At 40.1% G+C, this 18,651-nt stretch overlaps 1 protein-coding gene across 1 annotated transcript in view; it reads left to right on the top strand.

Moving 5' to 3' along the window:
• Positions 1 to 1,575: 1,575 nt before the first annotated feature.
• The window catches only part of LOC135463391 (deleted in malignant brain tumors 1 protein-like), an 80,632-nt gene continuing 63,556 nt past the window's right edge, over positions 1,576 to 18,651 (top strand). Inside the window, exons 1-6 of the mRNA XM_064740650.1 lie at positions 1,576 to 1,648; positions 3,547 to 3,624; positions 5,006 to 5,134; positions 13,573 to 13,683; positions 17,562 to 17,715; positions 18,402 to 18,580. Coding sequence (XP_064596720.1) covers positions 1,576 to 1,648; positions 3,547 to 3,624; positions 5,006 to 5,134; positions 13,573 to 13,683; positions 17,562 to 17,715; positions 18,402 to 18,580 — 724 coding nt within the window. The remainder of the gene's footprint in view (positions 1,649 to 3,546; positions 3,625 to 5,005; positions 5,135 to 13,572; positions 13,684 to 17,561; positions 17,716 to 18,401; positions 18,581 to 18,651) is intronic.

The raw sequence follows: 18,651 nt of genomic DNA, 5'->3' as shown, positions 1-18,651 counted from the left end.
AGGCCGGAGAGGAAGACAGCATTAGCTGGACTTCAACTCACAGCGACCGCACTGGTGAGGGGGTTCTGGTTCTTTGTGCCGCGCTGACGTGCTAACACCCTTTTCCACGAAAGCTCTTGTTAAATTTAACAGAAAGTTCGTTGTCTGGGTGATGCGAGAATATATTCTGTTATCTGGGCAGATTGTTCTGTTAAATACAGCAGAAAGCAGAAAGACGAACAGCATGTTATGTTGATTAGGACACAATATTATTTTATAATAACAGAATACATTCTAGCAACACCTAAACAAAAGACATTTAAGATTGAAGGATTTTTTGAGGGAATCAACCGTAAGACAACTTTGTCACTTGCTCAATGAAATAACTAAATGACCTGGAGCTGTATGCAAGAGGAGATTTTGTTTAGCTCAGATTTATCCCCTCATGTATCAATGTCTCCCCTCATGTGTCATGACACATACAGTACAAGGTAATACTTTGTAGACAAGAGATATATTTGTTGTGTGTACAAAATAGTCAGTTGGCGGATTTTGTACAACACATAAAAGAATACGGTATATACTACTGAGTACATAGCCAGAACATCGACGGCCTCCGTTACATGTAACCTGTGAAATCCGGCTTCTTGTCAATTTACATAAGTTAGGATAAATTGTATATGCAAATGCTTAGAGTTTGAGGTCGTACGACGAGAAGTAATAAGATGCATGTACATACTAGTATACTGTGTCTTGCTGTGCCGCCAATGTGCTACCGCCCCTGAAGTACCATGCCGAAGATGCCACACGTGTATAAAAGCGCCCTTTTTCTTGAAAAGCGCCAAATCGACATTTCAGGTTAAAGGCTCTTTTCTCGAGAACAGGCATATAGCCCTCAGGGGCTTTGGAGGCCTAATTACATTATTTTCCCAGCATTTATCACAGTATGTAGAGGGTATTTTTGTACCAAAATATAAAATAAAATCAAACAATGGACTCCCTCGCCACAATACCCTCAAAATGCTGTCAGAATTTTTGTTCGGATTATATTTCGCATACAATGGTCCTTAAAAGCAGTGCTGTATTCAGCATCTCTTCTCGTTTCTCCAGTGGATAATTTGGCACAAGTGCCTATATCGCTGTTACATTGTAGTTTTGCCTTGCCCAGTCATCCACAAATGCGATCGCTGTGAGCTCAAGTCCAGGTCATACTGGTTTCCCCCTCCGGTCGTACTGAGAAGGTCATGGAAGGTCGCTTCCCCCGGGGTCTGCTCGATTTCCTGCCTCCATAATGCTGGTCGCAGTCATATACGTGAAATATTCTTAAGTGAGTTGTAAATTTATAATGAAATAAATAAATCAAATTTCACTGCCATTGTTGGGTTGAAGCATGGACATCTTAATTACAACACAGACGAATATTCAGTCCCTATTCAATCCGAAACAAACAGGTCATATTAGAGTTCTCCAGATGAAAGCAGTGACCCTTATCCTGGGTGATTTTATCGCATCTAGTCCAACACAAAATCATTATACAGTCTCTTACGGGTCTCACTTAACGGTCGATCTGTCAGGAATATCACAGCCAGAGCTACCATGTCGACGATATGCTGGTTCGTGGGTATTCTCACAATATCGACCAAGTTTGTGAACGGTTATGATATCACCGGTAAGGATACCCAGAAACTAGGGAGAGTATTTTACAAATGAGCTAATACGCATATTAAGGAAGACAGTCCCCTCTCTTTCTTAACATCCATCATGGCTTACTTCTAAAATATTCTCTAATGCATTACTTATGTCTTGTTATCTGCATGCGCGCTTAAGACCTTTGTCTGCCTAGGTGTATAGGGTAAAAATGTCAAGAGTAAAGCTGAGTAGTACTAAATTTTATTATTTTATCACACTGAAAACAATTTTCCAATTCTGACAGCTATATGGCTTGTAATTCATGTAATACCACATGACGATTTGGAGCGAGATTTGCATGTTATCAGACTGATTCGTGTCCACGGGTGTAGAAGTTGGAATCGTTAACCCATCTCTAAGAAGTATAGTTTATGCACCGAAAAACGAAGGTTTAGTTTTCAAAACTGTTGGGAATTATTTATGTGGGATCCACAGATTTTAAGTCGCAGCATCTTGGAAATATTTCTCTTCGAACACATCATTGTTTGAATCCCTGAAACCCTTTGTTTTACCTTGGCGCAAATAATTTCATGGAATGGAACGCCATGTAAATTAATTTATGTAGGTGTGTGTATTTATGTATATCTAAGTATGTATGTGTGTACAATTTGAAGATAGAACATTTATGTTGAGAACAGCGTTCGTTTTGAGAAGAGAGATTTCGCATTATTATAACGGATGAAACAGGTGCCATGGGTTTCGAGTTCGTACTCTTTTATCGTGGAAGGTAAAAAAGCATCCTACTGTACCATGTGACAAGTTCGAACTCATTTGTCGTCAAAGGTAAAAACAGTTCTACTGTCTCACGTGGCTTATGGAAAGGGTTAGGAAACCCTTTTACGTTAAATTACCTATCACGTGTCTCACTCTGTTCCAGAGGCACAAATGACACCTCTTTCCTTTAGAAACTTCTTAACTTCTTAACATACGTCCAGCTTCTCAGACAACAAACTTTCTATGAAATTATTATTGTCAAATTACATTTTTAAAGTTCGTAGTGTTGCAGTTTTTCTCATAAGCACTTTTTAAGTTGAACAGCGCAAGCACTTAAGCTGAAGTGCATGTCTTGTCAGTCATTGCATGAGTAACTATTCTCCAGCTGGATGTTACAAATTGTAATTGAGTTCATTGAACAGAGAAGACAGTTCTGGCAGCAACCTGCTGATGTTCGTGGGTTTTTCTCGGGCTCTGTCTGGTTTCCTCTCACCATAATGCTGGCCGCCGTAGTAAAAGTGAAAGATTCTTGAGTACGGCGTAAAACACCAATCAAATAAATAAATGAATTAAATAGAGAAGAAAACTTCCGTTCATATTTCTCTTCTTACGAGTGACGGGTGTCAACTCTCAGACCGCCGTCATTGCTCTACAAGGTTTGTCGTAGTCCTTTACGTTCATTTTGTTCCCAGCTGTATATCTAAGTGAACAGATTGTTGATATATACACATTCTTGTGCAATGTTTCTTCATAAGTACACCGATTTTTTGTCTAGATGAGGCTTTTATATGGGATTAAAAAATTATTTCACGTGGCATGGGAGAACACCTTTTTTTCAAGACATGAACAATGGCTCGACGGGCAGTTTCAGTGTGAAGTGGGTTTTCCTCAAGGCACAAGCTTCGCAGCTTTCTTCTTTTAAATTAGGGCCTTGCGTTCAGACTATATCGATGACGTCATTTCCAAACATTCCTGACAATTGAAATTATGCACAAAACAGAAGTTATAAGGAATAAGCTTCAACACTCACGATTTTTTCATAATTTTTTGCGTAACTTTCGCCGTTTTCGTTAACGCCGCACAATACCTTGATGCACGTCACTCTACCTAACTTTGACGTTCAAACTGGTATCACTCCGTTGTTTTTGGTTTTCTGTTTACAAGGACGGACGTGTGGGGACCCTGCCCTAACACCTGATGCTATATCTGCTGGCAATGGAGGTGTCTGCGACACGGGTGCCGGTAATTGTTCGCTTCCGGTGGTACTAGTGGGCGAAGGACAAGCTGTCATCAACAGCAGCAACCTTGTGTGCAAATTCCGCGAGCTATTGGTAAGACGTGCGTTATCTGAACAGACGCAAAAACCTGGTTTTGTCTGAAAAATGGAATTTTCACGCATGACTAGAGAGAGGGAGAGAGGGAGAGACTGCCATATGCACCTCAGCTTGTGTATATATATATATATATATATATATATATATATATATATATATATATATATATATATATATATATATATATATATATATATATATATATATATATATATATATATATACACACAGGCTGAGGTGCATATGGCAGTATATATATGTATCCATAAAAAGTCAAAGCGTTGCGGCTATCCACAGGGTGAGGTGCATATACGAGTTCGAATATACTGTCAGTGATATGTCCATATATGTCATATGTCCATATATATTTAGAAAATTTGTTATTTAGAAACTGCCGACAAAATGCTAAAATGAACGACAAAAACGAAAACGTATTTGCATAATTTGAACAGAGTGACTAAGTAGGCCTACAGGATCTTCTGAGGAGATGAATGCGGTTTGGGCCGAGACGGTATGCTTGTGTCCGACAAAATTTGTGATACCGTCGTTGAATATTACACGGCTTGTAAATTAACTTATTTTAGAACTGTGGTGGTCCATAAAAGGGCCCTTTGGCTACGTGTAACTAAATCGTTGTAAACTATCTCAAATGCAGTAGTCCTGTGTTCTTGTATCTCGCTTCATTGAGTGAATGAGCAAAGGGTACGTCACAATTTAGGCCGCGCAATGTAACATGTCTGATAACTTAAGACGGATGCCTCGATTCACATCCGCCGTTTGTGCAGTATTGTCAATTTGTTTCACAAGTTATTCGGTGAAATGTCATTAAAATAATGAAGTATGATACTTTTTAGAAAGCTTGAGTATCGTGCTTTCCAATGAAATATATTTACGCAGATGATGTCTTGTCCTTTAACATCATTTGACTGTTTTTCGTATCCAGTTTTGCTGTAGACAACGAATGACGTCATTGTCATCATTGTTTGACAGCTATCTTCCCTGAAAGCCCTCGTCTTGAAACACCATGTCGTCTGCAAGGCTTACGTCTACAAATGGCCACGAACTCCCAATCAAATATACAAGAGAAATTCAGTACAATGTGACAAAAATGAAGGACACTTTGGGCCAATTTATTGTAAATGGACAGTTCAGTTGCCATGAAATAGCAAGGTACATGGTCGTTAGCTTCGCTTCGGCCCATAAACCCTTTTGCGGGTGACTAACCAGACCATATCCATCTACGAGGATGCTGTATGCGTGTGAACATATACGATGTCTTCTTGTGGCAGGGATAGTCCACGCCACCAAAGTGCTGCTGCCACTGAAGTACCATGCCGAAGACACCAAACATGATATGACCCGACCCGGGTTTGACCCCCTAGCTCCCGACTCCAAGCCCTACGCTCTAACTATTAGACGTATGAAGAGGCAAACTCGTCTTTAACTGACCAAATTGTACAGTTATATATTCAAACAGGTACTAATCTATTTCCATAAAGGTTGTGGAAGTCCGACATACCTGGCTGGATTCGGCAGATTTCACGAGGTTGTTTCGGGTTTTGTTTCGCACTGCCCGCTACGCATCATTAAACTGAGTCATTCTGCATTCTACAACGTTAATTGCTGTTGTCTTCAGAACATATCAGTACAGGTCAGTGGGGTTCGGGACCCCTAACCTACGCCCATCCAGCCATTATGTGATATATCGGACACGTCATTTGTGTAATGCCCTGGGCAGTTGATTACGGTCACGCACTGCTTAAGGTCAGTCAGACACAACCGTTTTCTGTTATTGGTTGTCAGACCAAATACTTTAAAAAGTCTTGCTCTCTCGCCTGACGCTCGGTACTGAGAGGTTAGAACAAGAAAACAGAACTGGTTAACCCAGTGTCAGTATAATGTAACTGGGTGGGATGTCATGTCTGGTGTCTTTGGCATGATACAATAGTGGCGGCAGGACTTTAGCGGCATGGACTTGCCCTGCCACAAGACGACGCAGTATATGTACACGCGCCCATCGGCTCCTCGTCGTCATATGACTGGAAAGCTGTTAAGTTCGACGTAAAAGCCCTAGCATACATACATGTACATACTTTGGTCGTGAGTTGACGGGAATGCTTCGATATTCCGTTACAAGCAGACATTCAGTAATCTCAAAGAAGGCATGTATTTCAGCTTATCCATTGGAGTCATGTCAGTGCAAAACTTTGTCCAACATCTAATGCATGTTATGTTTCCATATGTTTGTTTAATTTTCTTCGCAAATTTATTTAATTTCCTCGTCAATTCCCATGTATGCATACTGTAATATCAATAATCCGTTTTTCCTTACATCATTATGGTGGTGGTGGTGGTCGTACAAATACACTATTCTTGAGTATGGAGTAAAACACCAAAAACACCAATATATAATGAATTCATTAATATTCATTAAATTCCTCACGTAAACATGGCCTGACCAACAAGGTTAGCAGTCCTAGGGTGAGTTAGTATTGCCTTGAGATGAGCACTAAATGTATTTGTTACGGCGTAAAACACCAATCAAATAAATAAATACATTTACTGAATGTTTTTTGACCTATAGAATTAGTTTCATGGACTGAGGAAGCATGAGTTCCCGGAGTAAACTCTTTTACCGACGTTTGGCAAGTTGCTGACGAAATTTTCCATACATCACGCATTGATATGTACACCATGTTTAGAGAAGACAAGTGGTCCTCAACAAACGCTAGAAGCAGAAAGTGCCACGCGTGCGCAGTTGGCCTTTCATTGGCAACAAAGCTCCAAAAGCAGTGAAAATGACTTAATTCCTTCTTCGTTTTGTTCTATGGTTATAGGCGCCTGGAGCGAAAGTTTCAAGCATATTTGTCTTTTTTAAGTGATTTCAGACCAGTAACTTTTATAATAAAATGCACAAACCCAGGACTCACCCTGGACCTGCCGCTCACGAAGCGGACGCTCTACCAACTGTGCTTCCGGGGTCGGTAACAACTCCTGAAAGTCCGCTAGTTTGATATGTTTTTTTTTCTATACAGGAATACAGTAGTGGTGCCATGGAACTACGGCGACAAAAAATAAATCCTATTCTAATCTGGGTAAAATTGAAATTTATTATAGGTTATTATAGGTTTGGCACAAGTTATGAGCTAAATGTTTTTCTACATATTTGTATCTCCCTGTACAATGCTTTTCATGTATTAAACGTGTTTTTATTTAGGTTTACATTAACGTGTAAGTGCCCTACCCGATTACCTCCCATCATAGTGCTGGTCACTGGTGGAAAGTGAAATATTCTTGAGTACGACATAAAACGCCATTCAAATAAATAAATAAAGAAAGAAAGAAACAAAATGAACGTGTTAATATATAAGCATAAAAAGATACTAACGTTTTATTACCTTGGCTCTTTTTACCTTGAGTAAAATAGGCACTTGTTACGGTTCTTGAGTATGTCATTAAACAATCTGATAAATAAACAAATATTACCATTATTAGACACAGAATAATGTGACTGCAAAATGCACTATATTAAAAATGGAAATATTTTACCTCAAAGTAAGCTTATGGAAACTTATTGCATCTTGCTTGACATTATCTTTTTATGCTTAAACATATGATCTTCACTTCTGAAATGTTTTCCATACCACAGAGATTGGACTCTTTTATGCTGTACTTATGCTTTAGCCTTTATCCAAGAATGGATAAAATATGATTTATCCGTACTTTTTTCGAACCATGTCTTCTACGACGCCCTGGGATATTTTACTGCGTGCCGTACCGCTCGAATGCCCTGTCGGTCATGCGTGCAATCACTGACGGCTGAACTGGATCTTAACACGATAAGGGAATTCCACAATGTGAAACAAATCGAGTGATAGCACCCCCCCCCCCCCCCCCCCCCACCCTGTCCAAAAAAAAGACTGTCCTAGGGGGCGTGTAATTGAAGCATTTACAAGAACAGTTAGAATAACCAGATCAGCGACGACAGTGTCGCAAATGGTTTTAAAATGGTATTTAAATGCGCATTGGGGGTACGGCATTCTCAACGGTTAGGAGGCCGTATTTCATCGGTCACGTGTGACCATTTGCCAACCACCACACTGTCTTTGCTGTTCTGGATTTTATTCCCTACGCCATAGTCTTTTACATTGTATTCCTGTATAAATAAACAACGACCACACTGGTGAGAGACTCCTGGGTCATTGCGCTGTGCTGGCACGCTAACTCCCTCGGCCACGCAGGGCACAACAGCATTTTGACCAAAGGCATATTTCATATTGCAATTAACGTCACTGTTTGTGTCACCTAATTATGGAGAAGCCAGCATGCCAGGGGTTGTAGAACTTGCTAATACTTAATCATTCACATGTGCAATTAGAATGAACCCTGACTGAGATAAATTAACAAGAGGCCATATTTCGCCGGTTAGTTGTGAACACATGCCAACTATCACACTATCGTCACTGCTCTGGTTTTACTCTCTGTGCTGTTATCATTTTTTATGAAATAGAGGTTTTGCTTTCGGGAGTAAACTGCCTCTAAAAGGCAAAGGCTCCCAGAGATAATTAATGGATTCTGTTGATTATTTGCAGGCATTAGAACATATCGATTCATTTTTCTTATTAGTTCATAATTCTATGACAATCACTGACATAAGGATTACCCTACGTAGGCCTACGTCAAAAGCAGTGATAGCTGAGAGTATTGAGTTACTGATGTTTTACGTCATACTGAAGAATACTTGAAATATACGACGGCGGTCAGCATTATTAAGGGAGGAAACCGGACGTGAGGCGGGGGAAACCCACCACCGTCCACGGGTTAATGGCAGACCTTCTGACGTACAGTACGACCGAAAAGGAAGCCAGCATGCATGAGTTCGCTCTTAAGGGACAGGCTCTTGAGTTAGTGTTCTGCGTTAGCACGGTAACCACTTAGCCATATAGTTACCCCCCACCCCACTGACAGATTTGGAATGGATTCCCGGTGTCTTTCTAACTCTTTTTTTTAAGAGTATTATTTTCGTACTCATTTTCCAAAACTAGGATTGTATTTGACCGTTCAAAATTGTTACCATATCCGGTCTAGAATTTTGAACCGTAAAACAGCAAAGACTTGATAGCTGTACAAACGCTCGGAATGATAAATTGATGCTTAAACAATTGATTACATTGTTAAACAATTAACGACCTGCACTGCACACATTTGGGACCATCTGTGGCTCAGTCGGTTAGCGCACTAGCGCAGCGTAATGACCCAGAAGCCTCTCGGGGCCTCCGTGGCTCAGTTGGTTAAGCTCGCTAGCGCAGCGTAATGACCCAGGAGTCTCTCACCAATGCGGTCGCTGTGAGTTCAAGTCCAGCTCATGCTGGCTTTCTCTCCGGCCGTATGTGGGAAGGTCTGCCAGCAACCTGCGGATGGTCGTGGGTTTCCCCCGGGCTCTGCCCGGTTTCGACCCACCATAATGCTGGCCGCCGTCGTATAAGTGAAATATTCTTGAGTACGGCGTAAAACACCAATCAAAAAAAAAAAAAAAGAAAAAAAAAAGAAGCCTTTCACCAATGTGGTCGCTGTGAGTTCAAGTCCAGCTCATGCTGGCTTTCTCTCCGGCCGTAAATGGGAAGGTCTGCCGCAGCCTGCGGATGGTAGTGGGTTTCTCCCGGGCTGTGCCCGGTTTACACCCACCATTATGTTGGCCGCCGTCGTATAAGTGAAATATTCTGGAGTACGGCGTAAAATACCAATCAAATAAATAAATAAATACCGCACGCATTACGCATTGCTACACTTCTACTTCTGTTCTTTATCACCAGAGAGGCAGCGCAACCTTTTTGATCGTTGATTCAATCTCCTTTGTGCCTGGCGGTTATGTCGACTGCATCCGAGTGGCATGCCCACTTCCCGAGAGAAGCATGCAAGTACTTGCTGAGAGGATGGTACCTGGCTGGCTTGTATCTGTGAGCAACGACAATATCACCTTCGGATCAGAAGCAGTTTACCTGGTTTATGACTTTAGCTGTGTGTCCTGTGAGACCGCGAGCACCCCGTCTTGTGCCTGGCAGGTGAGTACCCAAGTATATTTAAGAAATATCTAAGCGAGACTGTTATGTAGAGTAGATAATCATACCACTAGACCGGCACAGCCAGTATTTTACACATCAACACAGTATCTTTGTGTATCACATGATCACGTTAACATCACACTTTATCCTTGAAAGCGCTGTGAAAACACTGCTTATGCAATGGCACACACAAAGAATATACGTTACAACACCTACTGTGTATCATGTGTCCACATACACTGAGAACCAGGCTCTAATGAGTATAACGATATCTAGAATAAACAGTCTGGTAACAGTACTGTACTGTGTAGCCAAAGAAAACCCGGTTTTAGTGTGTATTATGACATCCATATCAGTCAGTCTAGTGTCTGTACTGTACTGTGTGGTCACAGAAAACCCGGTTTTGGTGTGTGTTATGACATCCATATAATTCAGTCTAGTGTCTGTACTGTACTGTGTGGTCACAGAAAACCCGGTTTTGGTGTGTTATGACATCGATATAAGTCAGTCTAGTGCCTGTACTGTACTGTGTGGTCACAGAAAACCCAGTTTTGGTGTGTATTATGACATCGATATAAGTCAGTCTAGTGTCTGTACTGTACTGTGTGGTCACAGAAAACCGGATTTTGGTGTGTATTATGACATCGATATAAGTCAGTCTAGTGTCTGTACTGTACTGTGTGGTCACAGAAAACCCGATTTTTGTGTGTTATGACATCGATATAAATCAGTCTAGTGTCTGCACTGTACTGTGTGGTCACAGAAAACCGGATTTTGGTGTGTATTGTGACATCCATATAAGTCAGTCTAGTGTCTGTACTGTACTGTGTGGTCACAGAAAACCGGATTTTGGTGTGTATTATGACATCGATATAAGTCAGTCTAGTGTCTGTACTGTACTGTGTGGTCACAGAAAACCGGATTTTGGTGTGTATTATGACATCGATATAAGTCAGTCTAGTGTCTGTACAGTACTGTGTGGTCACAGAAAACCCGATTTTGGTGTGTTATGACATCGATATAAATCAGTCTAGTGTGTGTAGTGTACTGTGTGGTCACAGAAAACCCGGTTTTGGTGTGTTATGACATCCATATCAGTCAGTCTAGTGTCTGTACTGTACTGTGTGGTCATAGAAAACCCGGTTTTGGTGTGTTATGACATCGATATAAGTCAGTCTAGTGTCTGTACTGTACTGTGTGGTCACAGAAAACCCGGTTTTGGTGTGTTATGACATCCATATAAATCAGTCTAGTGTCTGTACTGTACTGTGTGGTCACAGAGAACCCGGTTTTGGTGTGTATTATGACATCGATATAAGTCAGTCTAGTGCCTGTACTGTACTGTGTGGTCACAGAAAACCGGATTTTGGTGTGTATTATGACATCGGTATAAGTCAGTCTAGTGTCTGTTCTGTACTGTGCGGTCACAGAAAACCCGATTTTGGTGTGTATTATGACATAAGTCAGTCTAGTGTGTGAAGTGTACTGTGTGGTCACAGAAAACACGGTTTACACATGTGTATACTGACTGTCGATATTCTAGACATAACATGCAACTCTGTTTTCAGACATTATGTGAATAAGTTACAGCTTTGCATTTTTGATTGACTACTGGTTATAAGTTATTTTTTTGAGGAAGTGAAAGATCGTCAATTCGCTCATTTTACTTTAACCTTTTTTTCTATAGTCAGAAAACCAATGTTTCATCAACGGCGAATGTCACGAGCCTGGGGAGATACACGATAACAAGTGCTACACTTGTGACGTGACACAGTCACTCCACGAATGGACACTTTTACGTAAGTTTTTGTTTTATGAAAATTTGCCCTAAACCATCATCTATATTGCCGTTATCTATAATAGAGTGTATTGGACTCACCCTGTCTCTCTGTTTGTCTGTCTGTCTGTCCGTAAACGCGATTTTGTCCATCCATCTTCTCCCAAATTACTATCCCGATTTCAGTGAATCTTACCAGTCATCTTGCCTATCATCGGAACTTGTGCATGCTAAAGTTTACTTTAATAGCAATCGGCTAATTATTTGCATACCTAAGCCCATTTTGGACTTAGTGGTTTTCATGTATTACTTTTTATGCAACTCTTCCTAAAGTACTGAACATATATCTATGGAACTTAGCATCCATCTTCCCTACAGTCTAAATGTGTGACTGCTTAAGTTTATTTACAGTCTTGTAATTATTTTCAGAATTACTTCCGTTCAGGTACTTCGCGCAGTGATTTTCATGTACACGGTGTTCTCTGATTGCTACATTTCCCCATTCTAACTGGATGTGGTCGTAGTGCAATCAATGCACGCCACGATCGGCTCTTGAAACAATCTATATAAGCCAAACTAAGCAGCACCACGCCCTGTCATTTCTTTTAAGATTTCCTTAATTTTTCTTTCTTTATTTTTTGAAATGTTGGTGGATAGAAGCAGGGGTAGAGTGGTATTTAAGACGTCCGGATTGAAGGTCTATTATCCCTTTATATACAACGTTGAACATCAACGCGCCCAAGCTGAAATTTACACGCATCGTGCTCTATCTGCAGATCGCATTGACATTGTATTTGTCGTCTTCTGGATACGCGGAGATGACAGATAATATTTTATCGAAATATTGGAACATCAAAGCTGTAAACGAACTGAGCCGATATTTGAGTTGCAATGAAAGAGCATATTTTGATTATTGACATCATATGGCGAAAGATTTGAATACTGGATTCACTGATCCGTCCATAACATTCTTTGACTCTTTCCGGGATCATTGAAAACTGATTCTCTGCGCTTTAGGAGTCCCTCCTAATTTCGTACTTGATATGCTTTCTTATTTAGGTGTATGCTGGTTGATGTTAAACTTGTGTAGATATCAACAGCAAACACGCCAATGCGGGGATGTGGTCTTTGCAATAATGCTGTTCAAGTGTTACTCGAGTGATCTGACTTCACTATATACAGACATGAGGTTCACGATACAACGATAGTAGCACTACAGCTTTATTAAATCATGCACTGAGACCTCGCTATATCGACTGCCACTATGATTCACTGTCACCAATAACCGCTACCAACTACTACCGAGGTCAAGCGAAACATTGTTCTATTATTATCTTTTATTTAACCATACATGCATGTATTCGTGATAACAAGAAGATAGAAAATGTCCATATAGGTCTGCGATATAGGTAGCTTGACCTCTTTGGTATATCATCCATAAATCACATGTAACATTCGTGGTTACTTAAAGCTTGTATCCTTGCTGGCTTTCTCTCCGGCCGTACGTGGAAAGGTCTGCCAGCAACCTGCGGATAGTCGTGGGTTTCCCTCCGGGTTATGCCCGGTTTCCTCCGGCAATAATGCTGTCCGCCGTCGTATAATCAAATAAATATAATCAAATAAATAAATAGAACATGCTACATGCTGGGATTGTTGTGAGCTCTGTCCGGCTTCGCCCCACCATGATATTGGCTACCGTCGTACAAGTGAAATATTCTTGAGTACTGCGTAAAACACCAATTAAATAAATAAATAAAACATGTATCCAGACAACATGAACACTCAGTTCGCAACATGCTGGGATTGTTATGGGCTCTGTCCGGCTTCCTCCCACCATGATGTTGGCCGTCGTCGTACAAGTGAAATATTCTGGTGTATATGGCATAAATCAAAATAATAAATAAATTATCCAGTCCTTGTAGATTTCTATCCCCAAGCAACTCTGGAAATGAAAACATCGAGTTGCAGGAATAATTTTTAATACTTTTGGTTGTTGTTATCTTGTTTGTTTCTTCAGCATCAAAATGCTTAATCGACGACGCCTGTTACGAAAATGGGGAAGAGAATCCGAGTGTTCCCAGCCAAATATGCAACAGTAATACCAGGACGACAGAGTTTACTACAGTAGGTGAGTACTGGGTGAATTTCTCAGACTGGTTCACGTTTATTATACTAGCATTATTTTTTTGCTACAGCCTGTTTGATAAAAGCACACACTTATGCCGTCCAATTCGCATTTATACTCCTTCCAACTCGCATTATATGCCTCCCAATCTCGCATTTTTGCAGATGTAATTTGTTTCATTGCCGGTGACATTATTTGCCTGTAAATATTCTTATACTGTAACCTCACAATGGAACGCAGAAGCTACCGTCGTATAAGTGAAATATTCTTGAGTGCGGCGTAAAACACCAATTAAACAAAAAAAACAAAACAAAAAAAAAACAAAAAAACAAACTGGAACGCAGAAGATAAAATAATGAAAAGCGGTTGCATAGGACCAATGTATATTTTGGTCAGGACAACAAGGTTTGTGCAAAACAAATGACGTGTGAAGAAAAAACATTACGTAGCAGATTGCTAGCAGCGTTGTTACAGATATGGATGTTGACAAAAATACTTGGTCAAATAGGACTTTGGTAGCAGCGTTGTTACAGATATGGATGTTGACAAAAATACTTGGTCAAATAGGACGTCAGTAGCAGCGTTTGTTACAGATATGGATGATGACAAAAATACTTTGTCAAATAGGACTTCAGTAGCAGCGTTGTTACAGGTATGGATGTTGACAAAAATACTTGGTCAAATAGGACTTCAGTAGCAGCGTTGTTACAGATATGGGTGATGACAAACATACTTGGTCAAATAGGACTTCAGTACCAGCGTTGTTACAGATATGGGTGATGACAAACATACTTGGTCAAAAAGGACTTCGGTAGCAGCGTTGTTACAGATATGGGGGATGACAAACATACTTGGTCAAATAGGACTTCAGTAGCAGCGTTGTTACAGATATGGGTGTTGACAAAAATACTTGGTCAAATAGGACTTCAGTAGCAGCGTTGTTACAGATATGGGTGATGACAAACATACTTGTCCAATTAGGATTTCAGTAGCAGCGTTGTTACAGATATGGGTGTTGACAAAAATACTTGGTCAAATAGGACTTCAGTAGCAGCGTTGTTACAGATATGGGTGATGACAAAAATACTTGGTCAAATAGGATTTCAGTAGCAGCGTTGTTACAGATATAGGCGATGACAAACATAATTGGTCAAATAGGACTTCAGTAGCAGCGTTGTTACAGATATGGGTGATGACAAACATACTTGGTCAAAAAGGACTTCGGTAGCAGCGTTGTTACAGATATGGGGGATGACAAACATACTTGGTCAAATAGGACTTCAGTAGCAGCGTTGTTACAGATATGGGTGTTGACAAAAATACTTGGTCAAATATGACTTCAGTAGCAGCGTTGTTACAGATATGGGTGTTGACAAAAATACTTGGTCAAATAGGACTTCAGTAGCAGCGTTGTTACAGATATGGGTGATGACAAACATACTTGGTCAAATAGGACTTCAGTAGCAGCGTTGTTACAGATATGGGTGTTGACAAAAATACTTGGTCAAATATGACTTCAGTAGCAGCGTTGTTACAGATATGGGTGTTGACAAAAATACTTGGTCAAATAGGACTTCAGTAGCAGCGTTGTTACAGATATGGGTGATGACAAACATACTTGGCCAATTAGGATTTCAGTAGCAGCGTTGTTACAGATATGGGTGTTGACAAAAATACTTGGTCAAAAAGGACTTCAGTAGCAGCGTTGTTACAGATATGGGTGTTGACAAAAATACTTGGTCAAATAGGACTTCAGTAGCAGCGTTGTTACAGATATGGATGTTGACAAACATACTTGGCCAATTAGGATTTCAGTAGCAGCGTTGTTACAGATATGGGTGATGACAAGCATACTCGGTCAAATAGGATTTCAGTAGTAGCAGCGTTGCTACACATATGGGTGATGACAAACATACTTGTCCAATTAGGATTTCAGTAGCAGCGTTGTTACAGATATAGGCGATGACAAACATACTTGAAAACATACATGAAACAGGATTTCAGTATTGGCCCAATAGCTGCTTGTACGTAAATGAAACAAACAATCGGAAAAAAATATTAAAGATGATATCTGCAAATAACTTTTCGCACTTTTGATCTCATTTTGGCATCATTTTTATCCTTTCTCCACTCTCCATACTGCGATTCCTCACATGTATTTAATAGATAGAATTTTGTCACTGATTGTTTCGGTGTTTAATAAAACCGGTCACCACTATATTAACGTCAAAGGCAACAAAGCCTTCATCAGTTCCACTACGTACAAGGGTTACCATTCATGGGATGTTTCCATGTTTATTGAGGTACTTGAATTTCTCATTAATATCATCTATGTGAAATTCGGGGAAACCATATATCGCCAGATTATACCTATTCTGATGGGTACAAATTGTGCTCTTTTGGTCGACCTATACCTGTTCTCATATGAATACGACTATATGAAGAAACTATTAAGGGGTAATCCTCGCCATATCCGATCTTTCTCATTCACTAAACCGTACATTGGTGATCTGCTGGCTTTAAACAATCCATATGTAGCAAAGGCTGTGAAAGATATTTACCTACCTTTGCTGGATTTAAAGGAAACCACAGACTCTCCAGATGATACATCTTAACTGGAGCTATATTTGTAGAAAGACCAAAACGGTTTCCTTTCTCGCAGACTTTACAACAAAAGGGATAGTTTCAATTTTGACATTTTGTAAATTATCCATACTTGGACAGCAATATATGGAAGGGTCCTGTATATGGCGTGTGCCTATCTCGCCATGTAGCATTTGTTAGATCCTGTGTATTTTGAGACAGTTTCAATCAAGGTCACAAGCTATTACTGCTGAAACTTGTGTGTCTCGGTTATTCCGTCAAACGTCTTCACTCCACTCTTCACTCTTAACTTTTACAATTAGCATAATTCATTTGTATGTAAATGTGGACAGAGCGTGCGGAATCCCTGACACTCTGCTTCATGACTGTGTCTAATTCCGCTTAACCGGGGCGAGGGGCTTGGATATATGAACAGTTGAAATCAAAGCGCAACTGAGGTACATATTTTGTTATCGACAACTGACATTCTAGGATGGTACACGATTTGAGTACTGATTTTGCTCAGTCGTACCTTGCGTCTTTCCAACATTACTGAAACTGAAACTGCTTCTCTTCGCACGATCCTTTCTTATTTTACGTGCTTTATATACTTTCTTAGTTCTTTGGTGGTTTGTGTTATACATCGTTTATGTGCCTGGCTATTATTGACTCGGTATACGAATGTCGGTTTCGACGTATAGATTCCTGTTACTGTTTTCACCCATGATGTACGAAGACGGTGCAGCAGGATTTGCGACTAAAATAAAATAATGTTTATGTCAATAAATTTATTTTCATATCGATGTAATTGGTGAGTTTCCAGTTCGAACCCTTTTATTGATGAAGACAGAAAAAGTTCAACTCCCTCATGTGGCCTGCCATAATGTTAGGCACTGTTTTCTGATCACATTTACTATAACATGGCCGTCCGAAAAAAGCTCCATAAAAGTAATTTATAGTGGAAGAATGATGGAGAAAATTGAGAATCTGAAAGTTTGTGAATTTGAGAAGGTCCTAAAGGAAAGAGGTGGCATTTGTTTTTTATGAAAAAGGGCGAGGCAGGTGATCGGTAAAGTAATGTCAACAAAGGTTGCCTTACATTTTTTACAAATCAACACAGTTGGACTGTTTTTACCTTCATCGATAAAAGATTTCCATCTCGAAACTCCCCTATGAAGGAGGGTCGCAGTTAATGACGTCTAACTGGCGAATGCTCCTTCTCTACGCAGAGAGGTGATCATAAAGGTGATGTAGATGTGAAATATACGAAAACTGATCATTAAGCTTATTACTTTCAGAAAATTATGCACTTAGGCTTGTCAACGGTGATCAGACAGCAGACTATCTGTTTGGACGCTTGGAAGTCTTCAACAGTGGTTCTTGGGGAACAGTGTGTGATGATGGTTTCACGGATCTCACAGCCGTTACTCTCTGTGGCTTTCTTGGTTACAGGTATGCCAGTACCATGTGTATAACTACTTAAAAGACGATGATATTCCCTTTGTATTGAACGCATTTTGCTGAAGTTTCGTCATACTAGTTGGTTTAATGCATTCCTTTGATCACGTATTTGAATCTTTCTCAAGGAAAAGAAATATTCACAGGCCCGACTTTGTGTCCGACATAAGGCGTTTTACTATATTTGCGAGTGAGTTATTGCATAAGTGAAGGTTAAGACATATGCTCAACCTTTTGAGGAAAATTGTCGGCACTCACTTGGTAGTATTTAATCCTTGCTCTTCATTCATTTGTTAGCTGGTACTCTGACTTCATTACAAACAAATTACGACTAGGCTACTTCTGCATACTGGCCGAAACAAAAGTGGTCAGTCCTTCACTTAGAGGCAGAAAACTACACGACTATTATCATTTCACGCCAGCTGGTACCATGTATGCGGCCAAACAAACAGAAAATAGCTCACGAAGAAACATCAATAAACCAATCGCATTTCTTTAAGGTACTCTATTTTTGTGCATTCTATGGTAATTTTAAAGAATAATGCTAAATAACGCAAAACAACGACATTTTAAGAGTAGAAGGAACGAGAACTTTACTTTTTCCTGTATTATTAACCATCTCTCCTTTCTGTTATGGTCAAAATTTTGATTGTTTCTTTTTCTTTTTTTTTTTTTGACAGCCTTGGCTATTTTGCGACTAACGCCGCCTTCGGTGAGGGGACCGGCACATTATGGTTGGACGAATTAGTGTGTGCAGGAACAGAGGCTAATATATCACAATGCTCCCACCTACCCTGGGGAATGACTGATTGTCAACACGACGAGGACGTCGGTTTAATATGTATGCACACTCCAGTAGGTAAGGTTATTACTAAATTAAATTTCTCGGGGTTCTTCTTATACGTTGAATGTACAATAACGAGGCATTCC

The sequence above is a fragment of the Liolophura sinensis genome, chromosome 3, assembly GCF_032854445.1.
Source record: "Liolophura sinensis isolate JHLJ2023 chromosome 3, CUHK_Ljap_v2, whole genome shotgun sequence".
Lineage (NCBI taxonomy): Eukaryota > Metazoa > Mollusca > Polyplacophora > Chitonida > Chitonidae > Liolophura > Liolophura sinensis.
The sequence above is the reverse complement of the archived record's forward strand: the minus strand, read 5'-3'. Positions and strand labels throughout refer to the sequence as shown.